The sequence below is a fragment of the Cherax quadricarinatus genome, chromosome 79 (assembly GCF_038502225.1).
Source record: "Cherax quadricarinatus isolate ZL_2023a chromosome 79, ASM3850222v1, whole genome shotgun sequence".
NCBI classification, from domain to species: Eukaryota; Metazoa; Arthropoda; class Malacostraca; order Decapoda; family Parastacidae; genus Cherax; species Cherax quadricarinatus.
The window spans coordinates 6,505,284-6,527,783 of NC_091370.1; the positions used below are offsets into that span (position 1 = coordinate 6,505,284).

The following is a 22,500-nucleotide window of genomic DNA, read 5'->3' on the forward strand; positions in this document are numbered from 1 at the left end:
TTGGACTGAAACGCAGATAAAAAGTTTGCCGGTGACTGTATACTAAAGGGATTTAAAACTTAAGATTTTGATATATCGTACAAAGTTCACTGGTTAAGCCCATAAAAACTTTCTCGTATTGCATGCATCCTTCTCTAAGCTTCTTTCACATGGCTAACATTTTCCTTCACAAAGACAGAGTTGAAAACATCTTAAGTAACATTTAAGCTTCAGACGTGGCCAAACATCACTGAGCAAATAAGGTATCTAGCAGTCTTATTGATCTCTAGTGACTATTTCCCCCAGGATATTCTTACTAAGGTTGTTATTAACCTTGAGTCCTTCCAAAAGTCTGAGGCCAGGCATACGAGGAGTAACAACCTCATGCTTATAAAACAGAGGAGCGGGACAGAGATGATTCCTTCTGCTGGAGTGAAAAGTGTTTTGTGTATAGATGCGTAAACCAAAGTTGTGACGAAGCCTCTATGCGTGTGTTAGTTACCATTTTGCCCTAGGCACATGTCGATTAGACACTAGGCCTGTTTTGTGTGTGTGTGTGTGTGTGTGTGTGTGTGTGTGTGTGTGTGTGTGTGTGTGTGTGTGTGTGTGTGTGTGTGTGTGTGTGTGTGTCTTTCGTAACTCACTATAGTAAATGGTAAGACCCTGCATAAAGCTCGGGTATTCGTGTCCCTCCCGAGGCACAAGAAATGATGGCCTATATGTATGTACGGATCGAGGACTTCCAGTCGTCAGTGTTCCCGGGTAGTGGAGATTCCCTCCTCTCACTATTATTCCCTGACGTTGCCCATCACACGCCCACACAACGCCCACTACACGCCAAGCACGCCCATTTCCAAGAGGAATGGGAAACTCTTAGAGACCTGCCAGGCTGCTCTATACAACGGCAGACACACAGATGTGCAGATTGTGGTGGGTTGCTGAAATTTATCATATATGTCCATACACACAATGTCGTGCCGAATAAGTAAAACTTGCTATTTTAGCTTAAATAACAATGCTCTTCTTGCCGAACAGGGCAAGCGAAAATTTGTGTATGCAATAATTTCGCAAAAATCATTCTGAATGTAACGAAAAAAAAAAAATTCATTGTGTTTATTAATTATTGTAAATATATATAAAATATATTAGTTGGATTAGGCTACATTAAATTGTGCTTGTTATAATAAGGTTAGGTAAGTTTCCTAAGTTTCTTTCGGTACAAAATCATTAATTTTATATTAACATAAATGAAAAAAGTATATCTTTAAATGTACAAGAGAAAGCACGATTAAGGGACATGACGGCATACAGGAGGGTGTATCTCGACCGCGACAGAACACAAGAAGAAAGGAAGAAACAGAGAGATGGTACAAAGGCGAAAGGAGGAAAGAGAGGGGATGGAGAAGACAGACAGGAGATCCCAGACCCAGGAAGAAGATCTAATACAGCCTCCCTCACAACTTTCTATAGAAGCCTCCCAACCAGGTCAACCCCAGTGCAACCAAACACTCTAAATCAAAACACCCATGCCACATCCAATGCCCCCACCCACTACATTACAAACTTCACCCCCACAGCAACAACCCATAGTTCCTTACCAGGTCTCCCACTTCCCCAACCCCAATATACTTCCCAGACCACAGTCTTAGAAAAGAAGTTGAAGGTGTGGTATACAAATGCAGATGGAATAACAAACAAGTATGAGGAGTGGCACGAAAGAATCAAAGAGACATCCCCAGACATAATAGCACTCACAGAAACAAAACTCATCAGAATAATAACAGATTCAATCTTTCCATCCGGATATCAAATCTTCAGGAAAGACAGAGGGAGGAGAGGGGGAGGAGGAGTTGCACTGCTCATTAAAAACCAGTGGGGTTTTGAGAAAATGGAAGGAATGGATGGCATGGGCGAAAGGGACTACTTAGTAGGAACAATCCAGTCTGAGGGACATAAGGTGATAATTGCAGTAATGTACAACCCACCACAGAACTGCAGGAGGCCAAGAGAAGAATATGATGAGAGCAACAGAGCAATGATCAACACACTAGCTGAGGTGGCCAGGAGAGCACACATGGGGGGAGCAAAGTTACTAGTTATGGGTGATTTCAATCACAAGGAGATTGACTGGGAAAACCTGGAGCCCCATGGGGGTCCCGAAACATGGAGAGCCAAGATGATGGATGTGGTACTGGAGAACCTCATGCATCAACATGTTAGAGACACTACCAGAGAGAGGAGAGGATGAACCAGCAAGGTTGGACCTTGTATTCACCATGAGTAGTTCGGACATCGAGGGTATCATGTATGAAAGGCCCCTGGGAGCTAGTGATCATGTGGTTCTGTGCTTCGACTACATAGTTGAGCTCCAAGTGGAGAGAGTAGCAGGAATAGGCTGGGAAAAACCAAACTACAAAAGGGGGAACTACTCAGGCATGAGGAACTTCCTTCAAGACATTCAGTGGGAGAAGGAACTGACAGGAAAACCAGTACAAGAAATGATGGACTATGTAGCAACAAAATGCAAGGAGGCAGAGGAGAGGTTTGTTCCCAAGGGAAACAGAAATAATGGGAAGAACAGAACGAGTCCTTGGTTCACCCAAAGGTGTAGGGAGGCAAAAACTAGGTGTACTAGAGAATGGAAAAGGTACAGAAGACAGAGAACTCAGGAAAATAAAGAAATCAGCCGAAGAGCCAGAGACGAATATGCACAGATAAGAAGGGAGGCTCAGAGACAATATGAAAATGACATAGCATCAAAAGTAAAGACTGACCCGAAGCTGTTGTACAGCCACATCAGGAGGAAAACAACAGTCAAGGACCAGGTAATCAGACTGAGGAAGGGTGATGGGGAATTCACAAGAAACGACCGAGAGGTATGTCAGGAGCTCAACACAAGATTTAAAGAGGTATTTACAGTGGAAACCAGTAGGACTCCAAGAAATCAGAACAGGGGGGCACACCAGCAAGTGCTGGATGAGGTACATATAACCAAGGAGGAGGTGAAGAAGCTGCTATGCGAACTTGACACCTCAAAGGCGGTGGGACCAGACAACATCTCTCCATGGGTCCTTAAAGAGGGAGCAGAGATATTGTGTGAGCCATTAACAAAGATCTTCAACACATCATTTGAAACTGGGCAACTCCCTGAGGTATGGAAAATGGCAAATGTAGTCCCAATTTTTAAAAAGGGAGACAGACATGAGGCAATAAACTACAGACCTGTATCACTAACGTGTATAGTATGCAAGGTCATGGAGAAGATCATCAGGAGGAGAGTGGTGGGGCACCTGGAAAGAAACAAGTGTATAATTGACAACCAGCACGGTTTCAGGGAAGGAAAATCCTGTGTCACAAACCTACTAGAGTTTTATGACAAGGTGACAGAAGTAAGACAAGAGAGAGAGGGGTGGATCGACTGCGTATTTTTGGACTGCAAGAAGGCTTTCGACACAGTTCCTCACAAGAGGTTACTGCAAAAGCTAGAGGACCAGGCACACATAACCGGAAAGGCACTGCAATGGATCAGAGAATATCTGACAGGGAGGCAACAACGAGTCATGGTACGCGACGAGGTGTCAGAGTGGGCGCCTGTGACAAGCGGGGTTCCACAAGGGTCAGTCCTAGGACCTGTGCTGTTCTTGGTATACGTGAACGACATAACGGAAGGGATAGACTCAGAAGTGTCCTTGTTTGCAGACGATGTGAAGTTAATGAGAAGAATCGAATCGGACGAGGATCAGGCAGGACTACAAAGAGATCTGGACAGGCTACAAGCCTGGTCCAGCAACTGGCTCCTTGAATTTAACCCTGCCAAATGCAAAGTCATGAAGATTGGGGAAGGGCAAAGAAGACCGCAGACACAATATAGTTTAGATGGCCAAAGACTGCAAACCTCACTCAAGGAAAAAGATCTGGGGGTGAGTATAACACCGAGCATATCTCCTGAGGCGCACATCAATCAGATAACTGCTGCAGCATACGGGCGCCTGGCAAACCTACGGATAGCGTTCCGATACCTCAGTAAGGATTCGTTTAAGACTCTGTACACCATCTACGTCAGGCCCATACTGGAGTATGCAGCACCAGTTTGGAATCCACACCTAGTCAAGCACGTCAAGAAATTAGAGAAAGTGCAAAGGTTTGCAACAAGACTAGTCCCAGAGCTACGGGGATTGTCCTATGAAGAAAGGTTGAGGGAAATCGGCCTGACGACACTGGAGGCCAGGAGGGTCAGGGGAGACATGATAACGACATATAAAATACTGCGCGGAATAGACGAGGTGGACAAAGACGGGATGTTCCAGAGATGGGACACAGACACAAGAGGTCACAATTGGAAGTTGAAGACTCAGATGAATCAAAGGGATGTTAGGAAGTATTTCTTCAGTCAGAGTAGTCAGGCCATGGAATAGCCTAGAAAGTGATGTGGTGGAGGCAGGAACCATACATAGTTTTAAGGCGAGGTATGTTAGAGCTCATGGGGCAGGGAGAGAGAGGACCTAGTAGCAATCAGCGAAGAGGCGGGGCCAGGAGCTGTGACTCGACCCCTGCAACCACAAATAGGCGAGTACAAACAAATAGGCGAGTACAAACAAATAGGTGAGTACACACACACACACACACACACACACACACACACACACACACACACACACACACACACACACACACACACACACAGGGTTATGTAGGTCACGAAAGCGAACAAGATAACGCAGACAATTAACATTGATGATCTTGTAGAGAAGAGACATTAAACATTACTCGTTTTTTTTTTTTCAATGGGGACGAGTGGAAGGTGCGGAGACGCTGACACAACCCTTGATAATAGGCACCAAGCATGGGAAAAATGGCTGTTGAAGCCATTCTTCGTAAAACAGAGGTTGATATAGAATCAAGGGTGTATAAAGAAGTCGCCTATCGGCCCTCCAGATAGAATTTGACATTTTAATTAAATTCTGTGATAACACGCATATCTTTCATGACAGCCTACAATCGAAGCGGCTGCTACACAAGAATTTCCAGGGCAGGGAGGAGGATAGATCGTTACTGACAACCTTCACGATCATGTGTCTGACTCGCCCGAGGCCAAGAAATTTATTAGTATGGCAGACGAGTATAGAGGAACCAGAGAGTACGTAACGGGAAGTAACAGCACACCGTTAGTTACCATTTTGTCCTAGGCACATGCCGATTAGACACTAGGCCTGTTGTATATGCGTTCGTGTGTGTGTGTGTGTGTGTGTGTGTGTGTGTGTGTGTGTGTGTGTGTGTGTGTGTGTGTGTGTGTGTGTGTGTGTGTGTGTGTGTGTGTGTGTGTGTGTGTGTGTGTGTGTGTGTGTGTGTGTGTGTGTGTGTTTGATTTATATCTGTTGACTTATATTTGCAGACTTCTTTGTGTCTGTAGATTTCTCTGTGTATTTGTTGACCTCTGTCTAGTAACTTTCCTGTGTGCGTGGCGACCTCTTCGTGTGTTGAATTTGTGTGCGTGTTGACGTTATTATTGTGTCAGGATGAAACTGATGATTCTTCATCACTGAGAAAAGATACTTTTCTCATCTTGTGAAATCATCCACCTGGTAATTAGCGGACGGAGGTTCAAGCCTCCAACTCACTCTGCACTGAATTACTCACATACAACATATAATAATCAAAACGCAATTATATGCCACCTACGAATGTTCCAGTAACACAATGTTCCATCAGTAACGCTGGTGTTCCATAATGGAGAGAATATTCCACAATTAACAATACTTCACCAGTAACACTAGTTTGGTGCGTGCAGCGCTACTTAAAAGACCAATAAATCCTGTGTATATTAACACTACAGGTATAGTCAGTCATATGATAATGTTTGTTTTGATCACAGAACGTGAAACCGAGTGACGTAGTCCAGTTGAACGCAGAGTCACTTGCGTTCTATAGTTTAACATTTTTATTATTCGCCCCCGTACCCATTCCTTGCGTTCTGTGAGACTGTGGATACTTGATGAATGGTTGTGCCAGCACAAGCAATGACGAAATGGTCATTATATAAAGTGGGCCAAATTTCTCGAGGTGGCAACGAGGTTTTAGACCATTAAAGCCTAACAGAAAAATTGTTGAGTTATGAACACACTTGTGGAATGAACTCTGACCGAAAAAGTCATGGAAAAAAAAGGTGTTATCGATACAAACACTAAGATAAGATTTGTTGGGATTTTTAACCCCGGGTAGGGAGGGTTAGCCACTCCGGATAACCCAATAAAGTCAGTGCGTCATCGAGGACTGTCTTATTTCCATTGTGGTCCTTCAGTCTTGTCCCCCAGGATGCCATCCACAACAATCGACTAACATCCAGGTACCTACTTACTGATAAACGGACAGCAAGTGTAGGGAAACATGCCCACCGCTTCACCCATGCCGAGGACTGAACCAGTGTGAGAGGCGAGTGACTTGCCAACCGATCCACGGTACTAAAGCTTTTTCTCAAAGTGGGCGTTGGCTCCAAAGATTTCAAAATTTTCTAAAGTGGGCACAGTAATGTTTCTGGACACTGGTCCTGTTGTTTTCTCCTCAATAACAACTAATAAATTCTAGACTTCTCCATTTATGTCAATATCTCTCATTTCAGCTAATCGTTTTTATTTAGAATCCACTTAAATTGTTTTCTTTCGTGAACGACCCACAAACTTTATTTTGTCGTCGTCCACCAATGGACAAAATTCTTTTTCATGCAAATGAGAAAAAAATGCTTAGCATACATACATAATATTAGCAACGAACTCGTGATCGTCGGCCATGTTTTCGAGTGGTATGTGAATCCTCATTGTAAACAATGGTAAACAGGCTACCAAACTATCACAACGTCTTTGATCCTTTATATTGTGTCCTCTAAATTTTTGTCAAGACACATAGGCAACGGTGAGGCATCTTTATTCCGATAAGTTTCGCCTACACAGTAGGTTGCTTCTGCTTACCAATAACCCCCTGGATGTCTTCAAGAAGGCGCTGGACAGGCACCTGAAGTCAGTACCTGACCAGCCGGGCTGTGGTTCATACGTCAATTTGCGTGCGGCCAGCAGTAACAGCCTGGTTAAGACCCTGATCCACCACGAGGCCTGGTCTCAGACCGGGCCGCGGGAGCGGTGACCCCCAAAACCCACTCCAGGTATACTCCTCTGTACTTGACTGACCAAGCCTACTGTGTAGGCGAAAAGTTACAGAATAAGACTCGTCGGTATTGTATACCATTACTTATAACAAACTTGAATGAAATATTTAGTTTTCTTGTGCACTATTTCCATTTGAAATATTTCCTGTCTGCAAATATTCATACATTATTTATGGCCTGTATCTCTGACATGTTTGTTGACTCAGCAGCTGCCTACTGCAACTAAATTCCCTTATTTTGAGCGCAAGGGTGAGTGCTTTCCTGTGCTTGTGTTGACTCGCCTAATTGTGGTTGCAAGGGTTGAGTCAGCGTGTGTGTCATGTCCCTAGAAGACTGGAATCGAACATTAAAATGGTATAAAATACCGACAGGTTGTTAGGTAAGACACATATGCAACAGTTAGGTATCTTTATTATGAAACGTTTCGCCTACACAGTAGGCTTCTTCAGTCAAGTACAGAAAAGTTGATAGAAGCAGAAGATACTTGAAGACGATGTAATCAGTCCATCACCCTTAAAGTTTTGAGGTGGTCAGTCCCTCAGTCTGGAGAAGAGCATTTTCATACTATGGAACAATGCTCTTCTCCAGACTGAGGGACTGACCACCTCAAAACTTTAAGGATGATGGACTGATTACATCGTCTTCAAGTATCTTCTGCTTCTATCAACTTTTCTGTACTTGACTGAAGAAGCCTACTGTGTAGGCGAAACGTTTCATAATAAAGATACCTAACTGTTGCATATGTGTCTTACCTAACAAGACTGGAATCCCCGAATTCCTTAAGAGCCCCTGGAGTCCCGCCAGAGAAAAACCCAGATGTTCATGACTCGACACTGTGCTTTAATTTCAACTGTACACTGTGATCACTTCTGTCTACTCTAGTGGAGATCTATCTGGATGCAACTTTCAGGAAATATGATATACATGGATGGACAGATAGTAACTGACACGCAGAAAGCCAGATAAATGGAATAATAGGCAAAGACACGAATAGAGAAAACAAGCAGGCCTACAACACTCACAGTAGGTCTACGACACAGATCTATGCTCATAAAAAGTCTACAACACTCACAGATGACCTACAACATAACACAAAAGACATACAACACAACGCAGCAGACCTACAACACTCACAGTGTAGCTCGTCAGCATGGTTGTCAGGGCAGTCTGGCCAGCCGTCACACCAGAAGAACCTGTGTACTCGCGACCCTGACCCACACACAGCGAAGTCTTCTGAAAATACAAACACTCTTAAATGGCAGCTCCACCAGACGATATTCAACTGAAATTTAAGCCAAACTATTTGGAAATAGAAATTTGGTGGAATTTCGGGCCGTCCTGGACCGTTAGTTAATGAGAGGGGTTAGATGCGAGTGGGACTTGCAATCGAGTTAATGGGTTATCAAAGCAGCTTCTTTGGATAACACTTATAATGGGTTGGGCTAATATTTTTGTTAGTGGGTTTATGTTTGACAAAAACCTGCCAAGTACGGGCCAGCAAGTCTGCTGCAGTGTTCCTCTTTTATGCTAATGACATGTGCAACACTTTGGTAATACATGCGCACTTGTACACTTGGGTTGCACATGCGCACTTGTACGCTTAGGTTGCATACGAATCTGAAAGAGCAACTTGTCGGGATATTGATTATCATCTATAATGTGATGTCTGGTCGGTGCCGGATATAATTCAGAGGAACAAGTTTAGGTTAGGTAAGATTTGTCAGGGGACAGGACAAGCGTTTCCTGAAGCGGGTCTTACTAGCGCTCTAACGTGGTAGAATCTCGCACCAAATGGCCCCCGTATGAAAGGGTCCTCCTAGAAAGTAGAATTCTGAGCACAAAAAAATAATGGAGAGATGATTTCTACTACACTAACACTCGTACCAAGAAATGTCATCTAGGGCTCCCACAATTTGCTTTTAGGGTCCCATAATCTGCTTCTAGAACCCTCACAATCTACTGAGGCCCCTCAATTTGCTTCTGGGCCCCCCTCCCACAATTTGCTTCTGGGGCCCTCACAATCTGCTCCTAGGGCACCAACAATCTGCTTCTAGGGCCCTCACAATCTGCTTCTAGGGCCCTCACAATCTGCTCAACTCTTAACCACCAATACTAATGATCATTAAGTCCTGAGTTTCAAGTTGTTCTTGACAGACTGCAACAATGCATTAAATCCATTTCCAATTAGTGGGTTTGCGAACTGTTCCAGCTGAGGCATCGTGTATTAGTTGAAGATTAAGACACTTATGCAGCATAAGATTGTAAATTGTTCCAACCACAATTTTGTGAGCTGTGATTTCTTTCATCTATGGCATTGTGGGTCGTGATTTGTTCCAGCCTATTCTTGTAACTTTTATTTTCAGTAATAACCGACTAATAACAGAAAAGCTAAACTGAATCTAGGCAGAGAAATTAATGCTAAAGACGTCAGTTAATAAACATAAATAATGCTCCTTAGAATATTATGGAATATGTTCACACACGTCTTCAAAAGATTTTTTCTAGTAATATTATCTTTATATATTTTTTAAACTGTATTTGATTTCAGTCAACACACGAGACTCCGTGAAAAAAAAAAAAGGCATGAAACTTAAGGCACGATGAGGAATTATACGAATATGTAACACCTAGGTGTCTTCATTTTGAATTGATAAAAACACTGGTTGGAGATTATTTAAAAAAGATATCCAGGTGTTGTATGTGTGCTGCCTCATCCAGTCATGTCAGACATGAATTTTTCTCACACACACACACACACACACACACACACACACACACACCCGGCACTGCAATGGATCAGGGAATACCTGACAGGGAGGCAGCAACGAGTCACGGTACGTGAAGAGGTATCACAGTGGGCGCCTGTGACGAGCGGGGTCCCACAGGGGTCAGTTCTAGGACCAGTGCTATTTTTGATATATGTGAACGACATGATGGAAGGAATAGACTCTGAAGTGTCCCTATTCGCAGATGATGTGAAGCTGATGAGAAGAATTATATCGGATGAGGATGAGGCACGACTGCAAAGAGACCTGGACAGGCTGGACATGTGGTCCAGCAACTGGCTTCTCGAATTCAACCCTGCCATATGCAAAGTCATGAAGATTGGGGAGGGGCAAAGAAGACCGCAGACAGAGTATAGGCTAGGTGGACAAAGACTACAGACCTCACTCAGGGAGAAAGACCTTGGGGTGACCATAACACCGAGCACGTCACCGGAGGCACACATCAACCAAATAACTGCTGCAACATACGGGCGCCTGGCAAACCTGAGAATAGCGTTCCGATATCTTAATAAGGAATCGTTCAAGACACTGTACACTGTGTATGTTAGGCCCATACTGGAGTATGCAGCACCAGTCTGGAACCCACACTTGGTCAAGCACGTCAAGAAGTTAGAGACAGTACAAAGGTTTGCAACAAGGCTAGTTCCAGAGCTCAGGGGAATGTCGTACGAGGAAAGGTTGAGGGAAATCGGACTGACGACACTGGAGGACAGAAGGGTCAGGGGAGACATGATAACGACATACAAGATACTGCGGGGAATAGACAAGGTGGACAGAGGCAGGATGTTCCAGAGAGGGGACACAAACAAGGGGTCACAATTGGAAGCTGAAGACTCAGACGAGTCACAGGGACGTTAGGAAGTATTTCTTCAGAGTCGTCAGGAAGTGGAATAGCCTAGCAAGTGAAGTAGTGGAGGCAGGAGTCATACATAGTTTTAAGAAGAGGTATGACAAAGCTCAGGAAGCAGAGGGGGAGAGGACCTAGTAGCGATCAGTGAAGAGGCGGGGCCAGGAGCCGAGTCTCGACCCCTGCAACCACAATTAGGCGAGTACAATTAGGTGAGTGTACACATACACACACACACACACACACACACACACACACACACACACACACACACACACACACACACAAAGTAGAGTTAGTGTTACAAGCGCTATTTAAAAAATCTTACAAGATAATTATAGCGAAGACAAGACACCACGAGCATACCTCCTCTCCTATAGATGCAAATAATTACTAGTAATTAAACACACACGAGAAAAAGCTGGCTAATGAAAGCAGGTATTGAGACTCACCTGGGGTACAAGCGACCTCATCAGAGCCGTCCTTACAGTGGTGATGGCCGTCACAGACTCTCCCAGGACGAACACACTGTCCGTTGGAACACTCGAACTCCGCCTTCCAGCACTGCCGGTGGTCTGGAACACAACACAACTATTACAAGAATGAGACACTTGTGCAACATTTGGGAGTCTTTACTACTCGGTAATTAAGATTCCCAAATGTTGCAAGTCTCTCATTCTTCAACTTGTCGGTTTTCTAAACCATTTCCATCATACTCCATCACAAAAGTCATATTTAACTACATTATTCATATATCAATAATCCACAATCAGTAATATATAAAAAAAGACAAATATTTTCAGTTTGCTCGAGTCCCAGATCAGGATCTCCGTCAAACTGAATATATTTTGAGTTTCTTCTGTACTATAGATGCGAGTTTTTCGCATTTCCCACACGATCAGTGTATGCCTCACCCCCCCCCCCTGCATTATTTACCTCGTTATACGTTGGGCATTTTTCCTTACACCTGCTTCCCCTGTTCATCTAGCAGTAAATAAGTACCTTGGTGTTAGCAGGCTATTGTGGATGGTATCCTGGGGATGACATCCTGGGTGATGGGAGGATATCTTAGTGCTAGGTTTTGCTGAGGCGGGAAAACAGTTCTTACCCAGTAAAACTGACGTGTACAAGTGCTCAGCAGTGTCACACAGCGCTAAACACCTCCCTGTATTGACCAATTATGTATTTTTCACTCGTCATCGCTGCTGTGTCTTACAATATTAAGTCCTGGTCCGTTACATATATTTTAATCATTCTACAGAATAATCATCTCAGATTTTGTGTATCTCTGACTCATAAAATGGATAATAAATTACGTAGCCTTCAATTATTATAATCATAAGTAAGCGGTAAACCTGTAAGGGTCGTATAGTGGTACAGGGTGAGGTGTTCTAAAAGGTGTAATATTCTTGATCAGGGACCAATGAGGGTGACGAGTATAATAGAGGTAGAGTTAGGAAGGTCAGTGAGGGTGAAGGTAGAGCCTGGAAGGTCAGTGAGGGTGAAGGTAGAGCCTGGAAGGTCAGTGAGGGTGAAGGTAGAGCCTGGAAGGTCAGTGAGGGTGAAGGTAGAGCCTGGAAGGTCAGTGAGGGTGAAGGTAGAGCCTGGAAGGTCAGTGAGGGTGAAGGTAGAGCCTGGAAGGTCAGTGAGGGTGAAGGTAGAGCTTGGAAGGTCAGTGAGGGTGAAGGTAGAGCTTGGAAGGTCAGTGAGGGTGAAGGTAGAGCTTGGAAGGTCAGTGAGGGTGAAGGTAGAGCTTGGAAGGTCAGTGAGGGTGAAGGTAGAGCTTGGAAGGTCAGTGAGGGTGAAGGTAGAGCTTGGAAGGTCAGTGAGGGTGAAGGTAGAGCTTGGAAGGTCAGTGAGGGTGAAGGTAGAGCTTGGAAGGTCAGTGAGGGTGAAGGTAGAGCTTGGAAGGTCAGTGAGGGTGAAGGTAGAGCTTGGAAGGTCAGTGAGGGTGAAGGGTATAACAGAGGTAGAATTAGGAAAGTCAGTGAGGGCGAAGGGTATAACAGAGGTAGAATTAGGAAAGTCAGTGAGGATGAAGGTAGAATTAGGAAGGTCAGTAAGGGCTGCTAAAGTAAATATAATTAAGACTGGTATAATAAAGACAGTTTTAAAGGGACCACATGTGATATCAAGGTACCTTATTAATGGAAAATAAGATACCAGATACATTAAGTGAATAAACTAAATTTCCTTTACTAGCAAATTTAGTTTATTCACTTAATGTATCTGGTATCTTATTTTCCATTAATAAGGTACCTTGATATCACATATGGTCCCTTTAAAACTGTCTTTATTATAACTGTCTTTATTAAACTGCAAATATAATCCCATATGTACTCCTTCCTGTTAGTCGTCCTGCTGGTGCCAGACTCCAAGGCTTCTGTAAACCCACCAACTCTCGCACTACCGTCTTCAGTAAGGATACTAGATGCACAGTAAACTAGCAGCATCAAAATCAAAACAAGAATAAAAAATCAAAGAAAGCATCAAAATCAAGACGAGCAGCATCAAAATCAAAACAAGAATAAAAAATCAAAGAAAGCATCAAAATCAAGACGAGCAGCATCAAAATCAAAACAAGAATAAAAAATCAAAGAAAGCATCAAAATCAAGACGAGCAGCATCAAAATTAATGTTTAGTGTAGCAGCTGGAAACACAAGGTCTCGTAGGATTAAATATTTATCTTGACGACTCCAAAAGATCTCTAGTTTACAATCCGCTGGACCAAGATTAAGTCATTGGAAAGCTGTAAACACGTAGCAGTCACACTTCACCCGGGCAATGATAGGTAAACAAGTCTGCTAAGAGGGGCGGGTAGCTCCAATGCCTTGGATCCAGTGCCTTCCCCCAGCATCACTCCACAGTTCTTTATAAGGGAATCGCTTGAAATGTCTCCTTATTCCCACATTTTCAGAGATCTCCATGTCTATTATAATATTATTATTATTATAATCAAAAAGAAGCGCTAAGCCACAAGGGCTATACAGCGCTGCAGAGTAGGGAAGGAAGCAAGGGAATTGGATGGCAGAAGGGAGGGGGGATGATCAGCAGGTTACAGAAAACAGCGGGGCAGGGGATAGTACGGGGGTAGAGGGTAGCAAGAGATACAAGTAGAAAGGGCTGAAAGTATCAGAATTTGTGAAGTCAGTCAGTCGTTGTCAAAAAGTCAATGAGAGAGTCCGGATGAAAGGTGGGTCCATCAGCGAGAAGGGAAGGTAAAGAGAGAGCAGCGGGGCGAAGACGACGACAGAGGTAAATTCTGCGTGCTCGTTGATAAAGTGGGCAGTCCAACAGAATGTGGCTGACTGATAATGGAGCTTGGCAATTCTCACAGAGAGGAGCAAGACGCCTCTCCATGAGATATCCATGAGTAAGACGAGTATGGCCAATGCGAAGACGGGAGAGAGTAGTCTCCCAACCTCGACACTGGTGATAAGAAGACGGCCAGTAACCTATACTCGGTTTAATAGACTGAAGTTTGTTGCCGAGCATAGTAGACCAACGTTGTTGCCAACGGGTGTGAAGGTGGGAAGATATTACAGCAAAATAGTCCGTACATGGAATACCTCTATAAGAAACTGGTAGGTCATGTACTGCTGACCGCGCAGCAGTGTCTGCCTGTTCATTGCCCTGTACGTCAACATGACCAGGGACCCAACAAAAAACAATATCTTTATGCTTAGTAAAGATGCGGCGTAGCCAAAGTTGGATACGGAGGACTAAGGGGTGAGGTGTATCAAATTTTTGTATAGCCTGTAAAGCACTAAGGGAGTCTGAGACAACCACAAATGATGACACAGGCATAGATGCAATACGGATAAGTGCTGTAAGGATGGCATATAATTCAGCAGTAAAAATACTAGCTGAAGATAGTAAATGCCCTTGTACGACGCTGTCCGGAAACACTGCTGCGAATCCTACGCCGTCAGAAGACTTAGAGCCATCTGTGTACACAGCAATGGCATGAGAATGAGAGTGAAAGTGGTCAAGAAAAAGAGAGCGGGAAGCGACCGTAGACAGTTGGGCTTTCGAGCAAGGGAGGGAGAAAGAACAGACTCGAACAGCTGGAACTTCCCAGGGGGGTAGGGAAAAGTGAGATGCTACATGTACATAGAAAGGTGGTAGTTGAAGAGAAGACAAGAGCGAATAAAGGCGAAGAGAGAAGGGACGGAGTAAGCAGGGGCGGCGAACAAATAAAGAATGTCTACTAATATCAGTGACCATTCTATAAATGGAAGGATTGCGGAGATCATGAGAGCGTACATAGTAGCGCAGGCAATGGGCATCACGGCGATCGGATAAGGATGGAACGTTCGCTTCTGCATAGAGGCTTTCGACAGGGGAAGAGCGAAAAGCACCAAGGCATAAACGTAATCCTTGGTGATGAATGGGGTTAAGGCTAGAGAGAGTAGCAGGAGATGCCGCTGAATAGATCTGGTCACCATAATCAAGTTTCGATAAAATAAGGGTTTAATGTAGGTGAAGGAGGGTTCGACGATCAGCTCCCCACGAAAGATGAGCAAGGGTTTTAAGAAGGTTCAGCCGGCTGTGACAAGTTGCCTTCAGAGAGGTAATGTGAGGTTTCCAGGATAACCTACGATCAAAGAGGAGGCCCAGAAACTTGACTATCACGTTCAGGGATACGTGAGCCATAGAGGTACAAAGGATGATCAGAGATGACAGAGCGTCTAGTGAAAGTGATTTGGTGGGTTTTAGTGCTGGAAAATTTAAACCCATGTGTGGTGGCCCAATTGGAAACACGGTCGACTGCATGCTGGAGAGAAACTGTAAGGAGGTGACAGTCAGCGCCTGCACAGGCAATAGCGAAGTCATCAACATAGAGTGATGACCAAATATTTGATGGAAGACTAGAGGCCAAATCATTAATAGCAAGGAGAAAAAGTGTTGTGCTCAGAACACATCCCTGGGGGACACCTTCAGCTTGGATAAAGTCCGGGGAGAGCACATTATTAACCCGAACACGGAAATGCCTGTCAGTTAAAAAGTTCTTAAGGAAGGATGGTAGATTGCCTCGAAGGCCTAAGGAGTGGGCTTGGGCTAAAATATTATACCTCCAAGTTGTGTCATATGCCTTCTCAAGGTCAAAAAATATGGCAATAACTGAGTGGTTATTCGCAAAGGCATTACGAACATACGTATCCAAGCGCAGTAAGGGGTCTATGGTAGAACGTCCCTTACGAAAGCCATATTGACGAGTGGAGAGACTGTTGTGTGTCTCTAAATACCACACTAAACGTCTATTTACTAGACGTTCCATTACTTTGCAAACTGCACTGGTAAGAGCAATGGGACGATAGTGGGAGGTTTCATGTCCCGTAGTGCCTGGTTTGCGGAAAGGGAGAACAATGGCGGATTTCCACAGCTGTGGAAGAACTCCTTGTGACCAAATAAGATTGTAAAGGCGTAATAGGACTGCAAGGGCTGACTGATGTAAATGTTGTAGCATACGAATATGAATGTCGTCGGGCCCAGCTGCCGATGATCGACAAGCTGAGAGTGTTGCCTCCAGTTCTTGAAGTGTAAAAGGCACATTATACTGTTCTTCTCTGAGAGAAGAAAAGTCCAAGGGTGCTAACTCTCTGGCAGACTTTGAGGAAAGAAATGAGGGGCATAGATGAAGTCCCTGAGAAATACGGACCAGATGATTGCCAATTTCATTGGCAACATCTAGTGGGTTTGCTATATCAACACCGGCAACCCGCAGAACAGGAGCCGGGTCAGGAGAATATTTACCACTCAGTTTTCGTACTTTTTTCCAGACTGCACTCATAGAGGAAGCAGAGGTGATGGTGGAGACATAATCTCGCCAGCAAGTGCGTTTAGCGTCACGGATGACACGGCGAGCGATCGCACGCTTCTGTTTAAAATCAAGGAGTCGCTCTGTGGTTCTATTGTACCGGTACCTGCCCCATGCAGCGCGTTTCAAACGTACTGCACGAGCACAAGCAGGAGACCACCAAGGCACGCATTTCTGAGAATGCCTGCCCGAAGTTTGGGGTATAGAATGAGAAGCTGCGGTGAAAACGGAGGACGAGAAGAGGTGTAAAAGCTCATCGATGGAGGACGAAGAAGGAACCTCTTTAAAAACAGTCAGGTGTGAGTAAAGGTTCCAATTTGCTCGATTAAATTGCCAGCGTGGGGTGCGAAGAGGTGGCGAATATGAAGGGGAAGTAAGAATGATTGGGAAATGATCACTGTCATGTAAGTCTGGGAGAACAGACCAAGTAAAGTCTAATGCGGCGGAGGAAGAGCAAACTGAGAGATCGATGCAAGAGAGAGTATGAGTCCGAGGATCAAAATGGGTGTGAGTACCTGTATTTAAAACATGGAGGGGGTGGGTGGCAAGAAAAGCCTCTAACTGAATTCCACGGGAATCACAGTGAGACCCTCCCCAGAGGAAATGGTGGGCATTAAAATCACCAAGTAACAGAATCGGTGGCGGTAATGACGAAACAAGGAAGGCAAAATCCGGAATAGATAATGCCCGAGAAGGAGAGAGATATAAAGAACAGAGCGTATACCACCTATGTAAGTGGATACGGGCTGCTGTGTAATGCAGCGAAGTATGAATAAATAGCTGATGGTACGGAATATCAGTGCGGAGAAGAAGGGCACTTTCATTAAAGGTCCCATCAGGAAAAGGATCTGAAGAATACAATAAATTATAGCCTGAGATGTGAGAAATAACAGCAGAGTGTAATTTTGGTTCCTGTAAGCAAACACCAACAGGGGCAAACTGGGAGAGTAACATCTGAAGCTCACCCCGATTACCCCTGAGGCCGCGTATATTCCACTGTAAGAAGGCCATGATTGGCAATGATAAAGATACTTGAAATCCGCAGGTAAGGGTTCCTACGGACTAGAAGGGTTAGAAAAGTCCACATGCGGAGGCAGTGGAAAATGTTCAAGCAGCGAAGGAACGGTGCGCTGTGAAGAAAGGAGTTGCGCAGATGGAGCAGAGGAGAGAGAAAGAGCGGAAGGTGGATCAGTGTCCATTGATGGTTTGGTCTCTGCAATATATTCAGAGATTGCTTCAAGTGTTTCGGAATTCAGAGATGTCGTATGGGAGACAATATTGGGAATGGTAGGGGGAGGATGAGTAAAGATTGGAACTGTATTGGACTGTACAAAGGTAGGGGGGGGGCGAAAGGGTGGAGGGAACTGGAGAAGCGTGGCAGGGGACAGAAGAGACAGGAACCTGGGAGGTGGCAGAAGAGGAAGAAACTTGGGAGGGAACAGGGGAGGAAGGTACATTACGAGGAGGAGGGTGAACCTCTGCACTTGTAACTGAGCCAGTGAGAGGGGAAGAACTAGGGACAGAGACAGGGAGGGTAAAGTATGGAGGTGGAAGATGGGTAGGAGGTGTTACCGGACCTTTTTTTGACTTTTGAGAAGTAGAGGGACGATTGGGAAGAGGTGTCGTACGAGGTCTCGTCGATACTGAGGCTTGTAAGAGAGAACTCGAAGAAGCGAGATTAGACTGAGGCGTTGAAGTAGGGACGTCTGAGCCGAGGACAGCAAAAGGATTAGATACAGGAGTGATTATGGGAGAGGTAACCACAGAGGTGGGTGTAGAAGATGGGATACCAGAAGTGGGGGGATGTTTTGAAACACGGGAATAAGAAACACATGGGAGTCTCCCTTGGAGGCGGAGATGAGAAACTGCCATGGCATAAGGGAGACCTTCTGTCTCTTTGAGGTAACGGATTTCCCGCTCGTTTAAATAGACCTGACAACGGCGAGAGTACGAAGGGTGAGCCTCATGACAGTTAAGGCAAGAGGGAGATCGATTGCAAGACGTATTAGAATGGTCATCGGCACAACAGACTGGGCATTCGGCGATAGATCTGCAATATTTCGCTGGATGGCCAAATCGCCAGCAATTTCTACACTGTTGTGGTGTAGGGATCACCTTTCGAACTTGTAACCGATGTCCTGCTATATAAACGGAGGATGGGAGTTCTCGGCTGTCAAAAGTTAAACGAGCCACATTGCTAGGGTATCGTCTCCGCCCACGGGCAGGAAGAACGTAAGTGTCTACCTTGAGGATTGGGAGATCTTGGAGTTCCAGCTGTTCTAGAATGTCGGTGCCACATGTCTGGAAATTGTGTTGAACTATGGTATGGGGCAGAATAACGGTACCACTACAAGAATTGAGGGAATGATGTTTTTCAAGGGTGACAGGAACAGTATCTATATGGGAAAGACGAGAGAGCTCACGAGCCTGGGTAGCATTCTGTACGGTAATGATGCGCGTACCGCTCTTAAGAGCATGAAAAGAAATATCTTTACCAACATGGCGTAGGAGTGCCTTGCCAATACTATGGTCAGAAAGATAGGCAGTAGAGGAAGTTGGTCGTAAAGTGAAGAATTTAGTCCACTGTTCAGTCTGAAACTGAGCGTGGAAAGGTAGTGAAGGACGTGTCGATCGTTTCTGAGAAGAACGAGAAGGTGAAGGTGGAGAAGTATCATCAGCAGGTAATTGTCGTTGACGTTTAGGCGTGGGACCAGAGTTGGTCCGACGTGGAACGGGTCGGCAATTTGAAAATTGCCGCACCGTAGAGGGAGAGGCCGGAAGCATAGTCAGAGGAGAGCGAAGGTCTGATAAATCGAAGGAGTCAGTCGAGGCCTCAGTACCTGAAGCGGGTGAGGAAACAGCACCGGCAATAGGTACAGAGGCATGAGGAATGTCTGAAGAGTGGTCCAAAGACGAGGCGGGGTCAGAACGGGGTGCGGTATCAAGAAGGGGCCCGGGGGTACCAGGTTCATGGACTAGGGCTGCCATGGTTAGGTTACTTCTTTCTTTTTGTTTTTAAGAAAAAAAAGAAAGAAAAGAAAATAAAAATAAAAAAAAGAAAAAAAAAGGGGGGACCGGGGAGGGATAGTTCCTAGGAGGAATGAAAGGGCCAGAAATCTCCCTCCGCGCCCAAGAGGACTCGACACCGCTAGTAGCGCAGATGCAGCATGGAACCCGTGCCATACCCTACCCTTCATGCCAGTAAACCAGCAATCTGGGATAGCAACCTCACATCTGCCGAGCTACCTCGGTGGACAAAAGAGAGGGCGGCCGGATATCCGCCACAAAGCATACCTCCTTCAGCCACCACCCCCGGAATCCGAAAGGTGGCTTCCAGAGATACACCCGTCGCCCAAAAGACACCCAAAGCTACTCCGGGATACCGGAGAGGGATCGGGACATCCCTAGGCAATCCAGATTCCACGGCAAACTACGCCACCGCCAAGAAACCTCAACGGAATGGGATGGACCCCGGTGTCCTTTCCCCTACCTAGGAACTAGCGCGCCTGTGGGAGAAATCACGAAGGCTAAAAAGAGGAAGGGCAAAAGGGAGGGGTGAGGAGGAGGAGGAGGAATGGAAAAAGGGGAGGATGGGGAGGATGGGATAGGGGAGGGGAGAATGGGGGGTAATTAGGGTCTATTATAATAGAGCACTAAACCAGTAGAGTTTATACAGTACCTGTGTGGGGGGGGGATGGAAGGTATTCAGGCTCAATTCAGGGAACGGGAGCAGATCCAATTCCTTAGATCAAGAGCCGATATTTCTTTTTATCCTGGTTTTCATCCATTTTTTTTATTCAGGCTTTTAATCGTTTTATTAAGCCCAGTTTTAAATAATTTTTTTAAATCCAGGTTTCTTAAATGTTTTATTTATTATTTTTAATCCAGATTTTTTAATCTTTTTAAATCCAATTTTTAATTCAACATTTTTTAAAATCGTATTTAATGTATTTTATTTTTTTTAAATCTTTTTAAATATTTTTTAATCCATTTTTAATAAAAAAATTTATCCATTTTTTTTTAATTTTGATAGCGCGTATTTTCGTGTAATTTCTACTTCGATAAGTTCGAGCTGTTAACAATATCTTTCTAACTAAAATCACAGAATTCCTAGAGACGCGAATTTAACATTTCCTTACCTATTATACATATGTGAACTAATTATACAAATAAAAAAATATGTTCTCGGGATGAAAAAAGGAAAACCTTTTCCAGTTCCAGGAGTCATCAAAGTTGCGAAGTAATGACCTTCCTGCTGAGTGAGTTGCAGAGTCCTGGAGGGCTGGAAGAGGAGGAAGAGGAGGATGAGGAGGAAGAGGGGTAGAAGAGGGAGAGGAGCAGAAACAGCAGGAGTAGGATAAAGAGGAGCTTCAGAAAGAGGAGCTAGAGGAAGAATATGAGAAGGAAGAGAAGAATACGAAGGAAAATAATGTAACGAGTAACTACCAAATACAGACATACCAACCTGTCTTTCCCAGGTGCTGCCAATATTACATTCAGTGGGGCTGAAGTACCTGGTGCTGCCAATATTACATTCAGTGGGGCTGAAGTACCTGGTGCTGCCAATATTACATTCAGTGGGGCTGAAGTACCTGGTGCTGCCAATATTACATTCAGTGGGGCTGAAGTACCTGGTGCTGCCAATATTACATTCAGTGGGGCTGAAGTACCTGGTGCTGTCAATATTACATTCAGTGGGGCTGAAGTACCTGGTGCTGCCAATATTACATTCAGTGGGGCTGAAGTACCTGGTGCTGTCAATATTACATTCAGTGGGGCTGAAGTACCTGGTGCTGCCAATATTACATTCAGTGGGGCTGAAGTACCTGATGCTGTCAATATTACATTCAGTGGGGCTGAAGTACCTGGTGCTGCCAATATTACATTCAGTGGGGCTGAAGTACCTGGTGCTGTCAATATTACATTCAGTGGGGCTGAAGCACCTGGTGCTGCCAATATTACATTCAGTGGGGCTGAAGCAAAAACGCTCAATCTGTTTACTCTGATTTCATTCTCTTTTTCTGTAACACTGCAAGCTCCTAATATGCTAATTGCAACACGGAAGACCTAGAGCTATCTTTTAACTCCGTGCTTGTTTTGTATCTTGCATCGCTTGTTCGCGAGTTTTACACAATACGTAATCAAGTTGTGACTGATTCTGCCTCTCGCTTCAGAGCTTCCTGGTTCACTGACTTGCGCATCATGTTTCTCTTCTTTATTTTCTAGGATCATGCTACATACAAGAAACTTTTATATTATCTTAGGGAAGGGACGCAACTAAGTTGGTTGAGTAACTGTGATGGAGGTGGATATTGTACACACTCGTGTAGTACTGTTAGGAATAGACAAGGGTTGTGTTTATACTCTGTTTCTGTCTCCTCCTGTCTGTATTCTCATTCTGTCTTTTGTGTCCGACTCCTCACTGACTTGGTCACACACGCCTGTGACAATTCCTCACTTTCCAAACTACTTTCGCCTTGTATTGAAGAGACTCTTAATATATCATGGAAGTAGACATGTCCAGACCAGATGAATTAACAGAGCCGTTACCTTGGTAAGTGTATGGGAGGAGACGGATTCTCTACGACCAATCGTAACCTCTCGCTTTCCACAACTATTTTTCACGACACTTTTCTCAAATATACTTTCACGTTTCGGTGGTCCTTATTGTCAACACCTTATCGAATTTTTATTTAATTCTCAGATTTCATTGCAAATTTTCTAAATTTTCATATCTCGCAGTGGACCTTCTAAAATCTAGTTTTGGACTCCAATTTGAGAATCATTGAATTAATAGTCCGGCGACAGCGGACTGTTAAATTCACCATTCTTCTTTGTATTGGACTGATGAAGCCAATGTTTGGTAAAACGTTTCCACAAAAAATATACCCAAGTGTTGCTCCTGTGTCT

The 22,500-nt window shown here is 44.5% G+C and overlaps 1 protein-coding gene across 1 annotated transcript in view; it reads right to left on the reverse strand.

Annotated features, from left to right (window-relative positions):
- The window catches only part of LOC128702769 (G-protein coupled receptor GRL101), a 208,386-nt gene that overhangs the window by 156,742 nt on the left and 29,144 nt on the right, over nucleotides 1–22,500 (reverse strand). The window contains exons 5-7 of the mRNA XM_070101807.1: nucleotides 11,221–11,343; nucleotides 8,199–8,368; nucleotides 5,937–6,114 (exon numbers count right to left, since the gene is read on the reverse strand). Coding sequence (XP_069957908.1) covers nucleotides 5,937–6,114; nucleotides 8,199–8,368; nucleotides 11,221–11,343 — 471 coding nt within the window. The remainder of the gene's footprint in view (nucleotides 1–5,936; nucleotides 6,115–8,198; nucleotides 8,369–11,220; nucleotides 11,344–22,500) is intronic.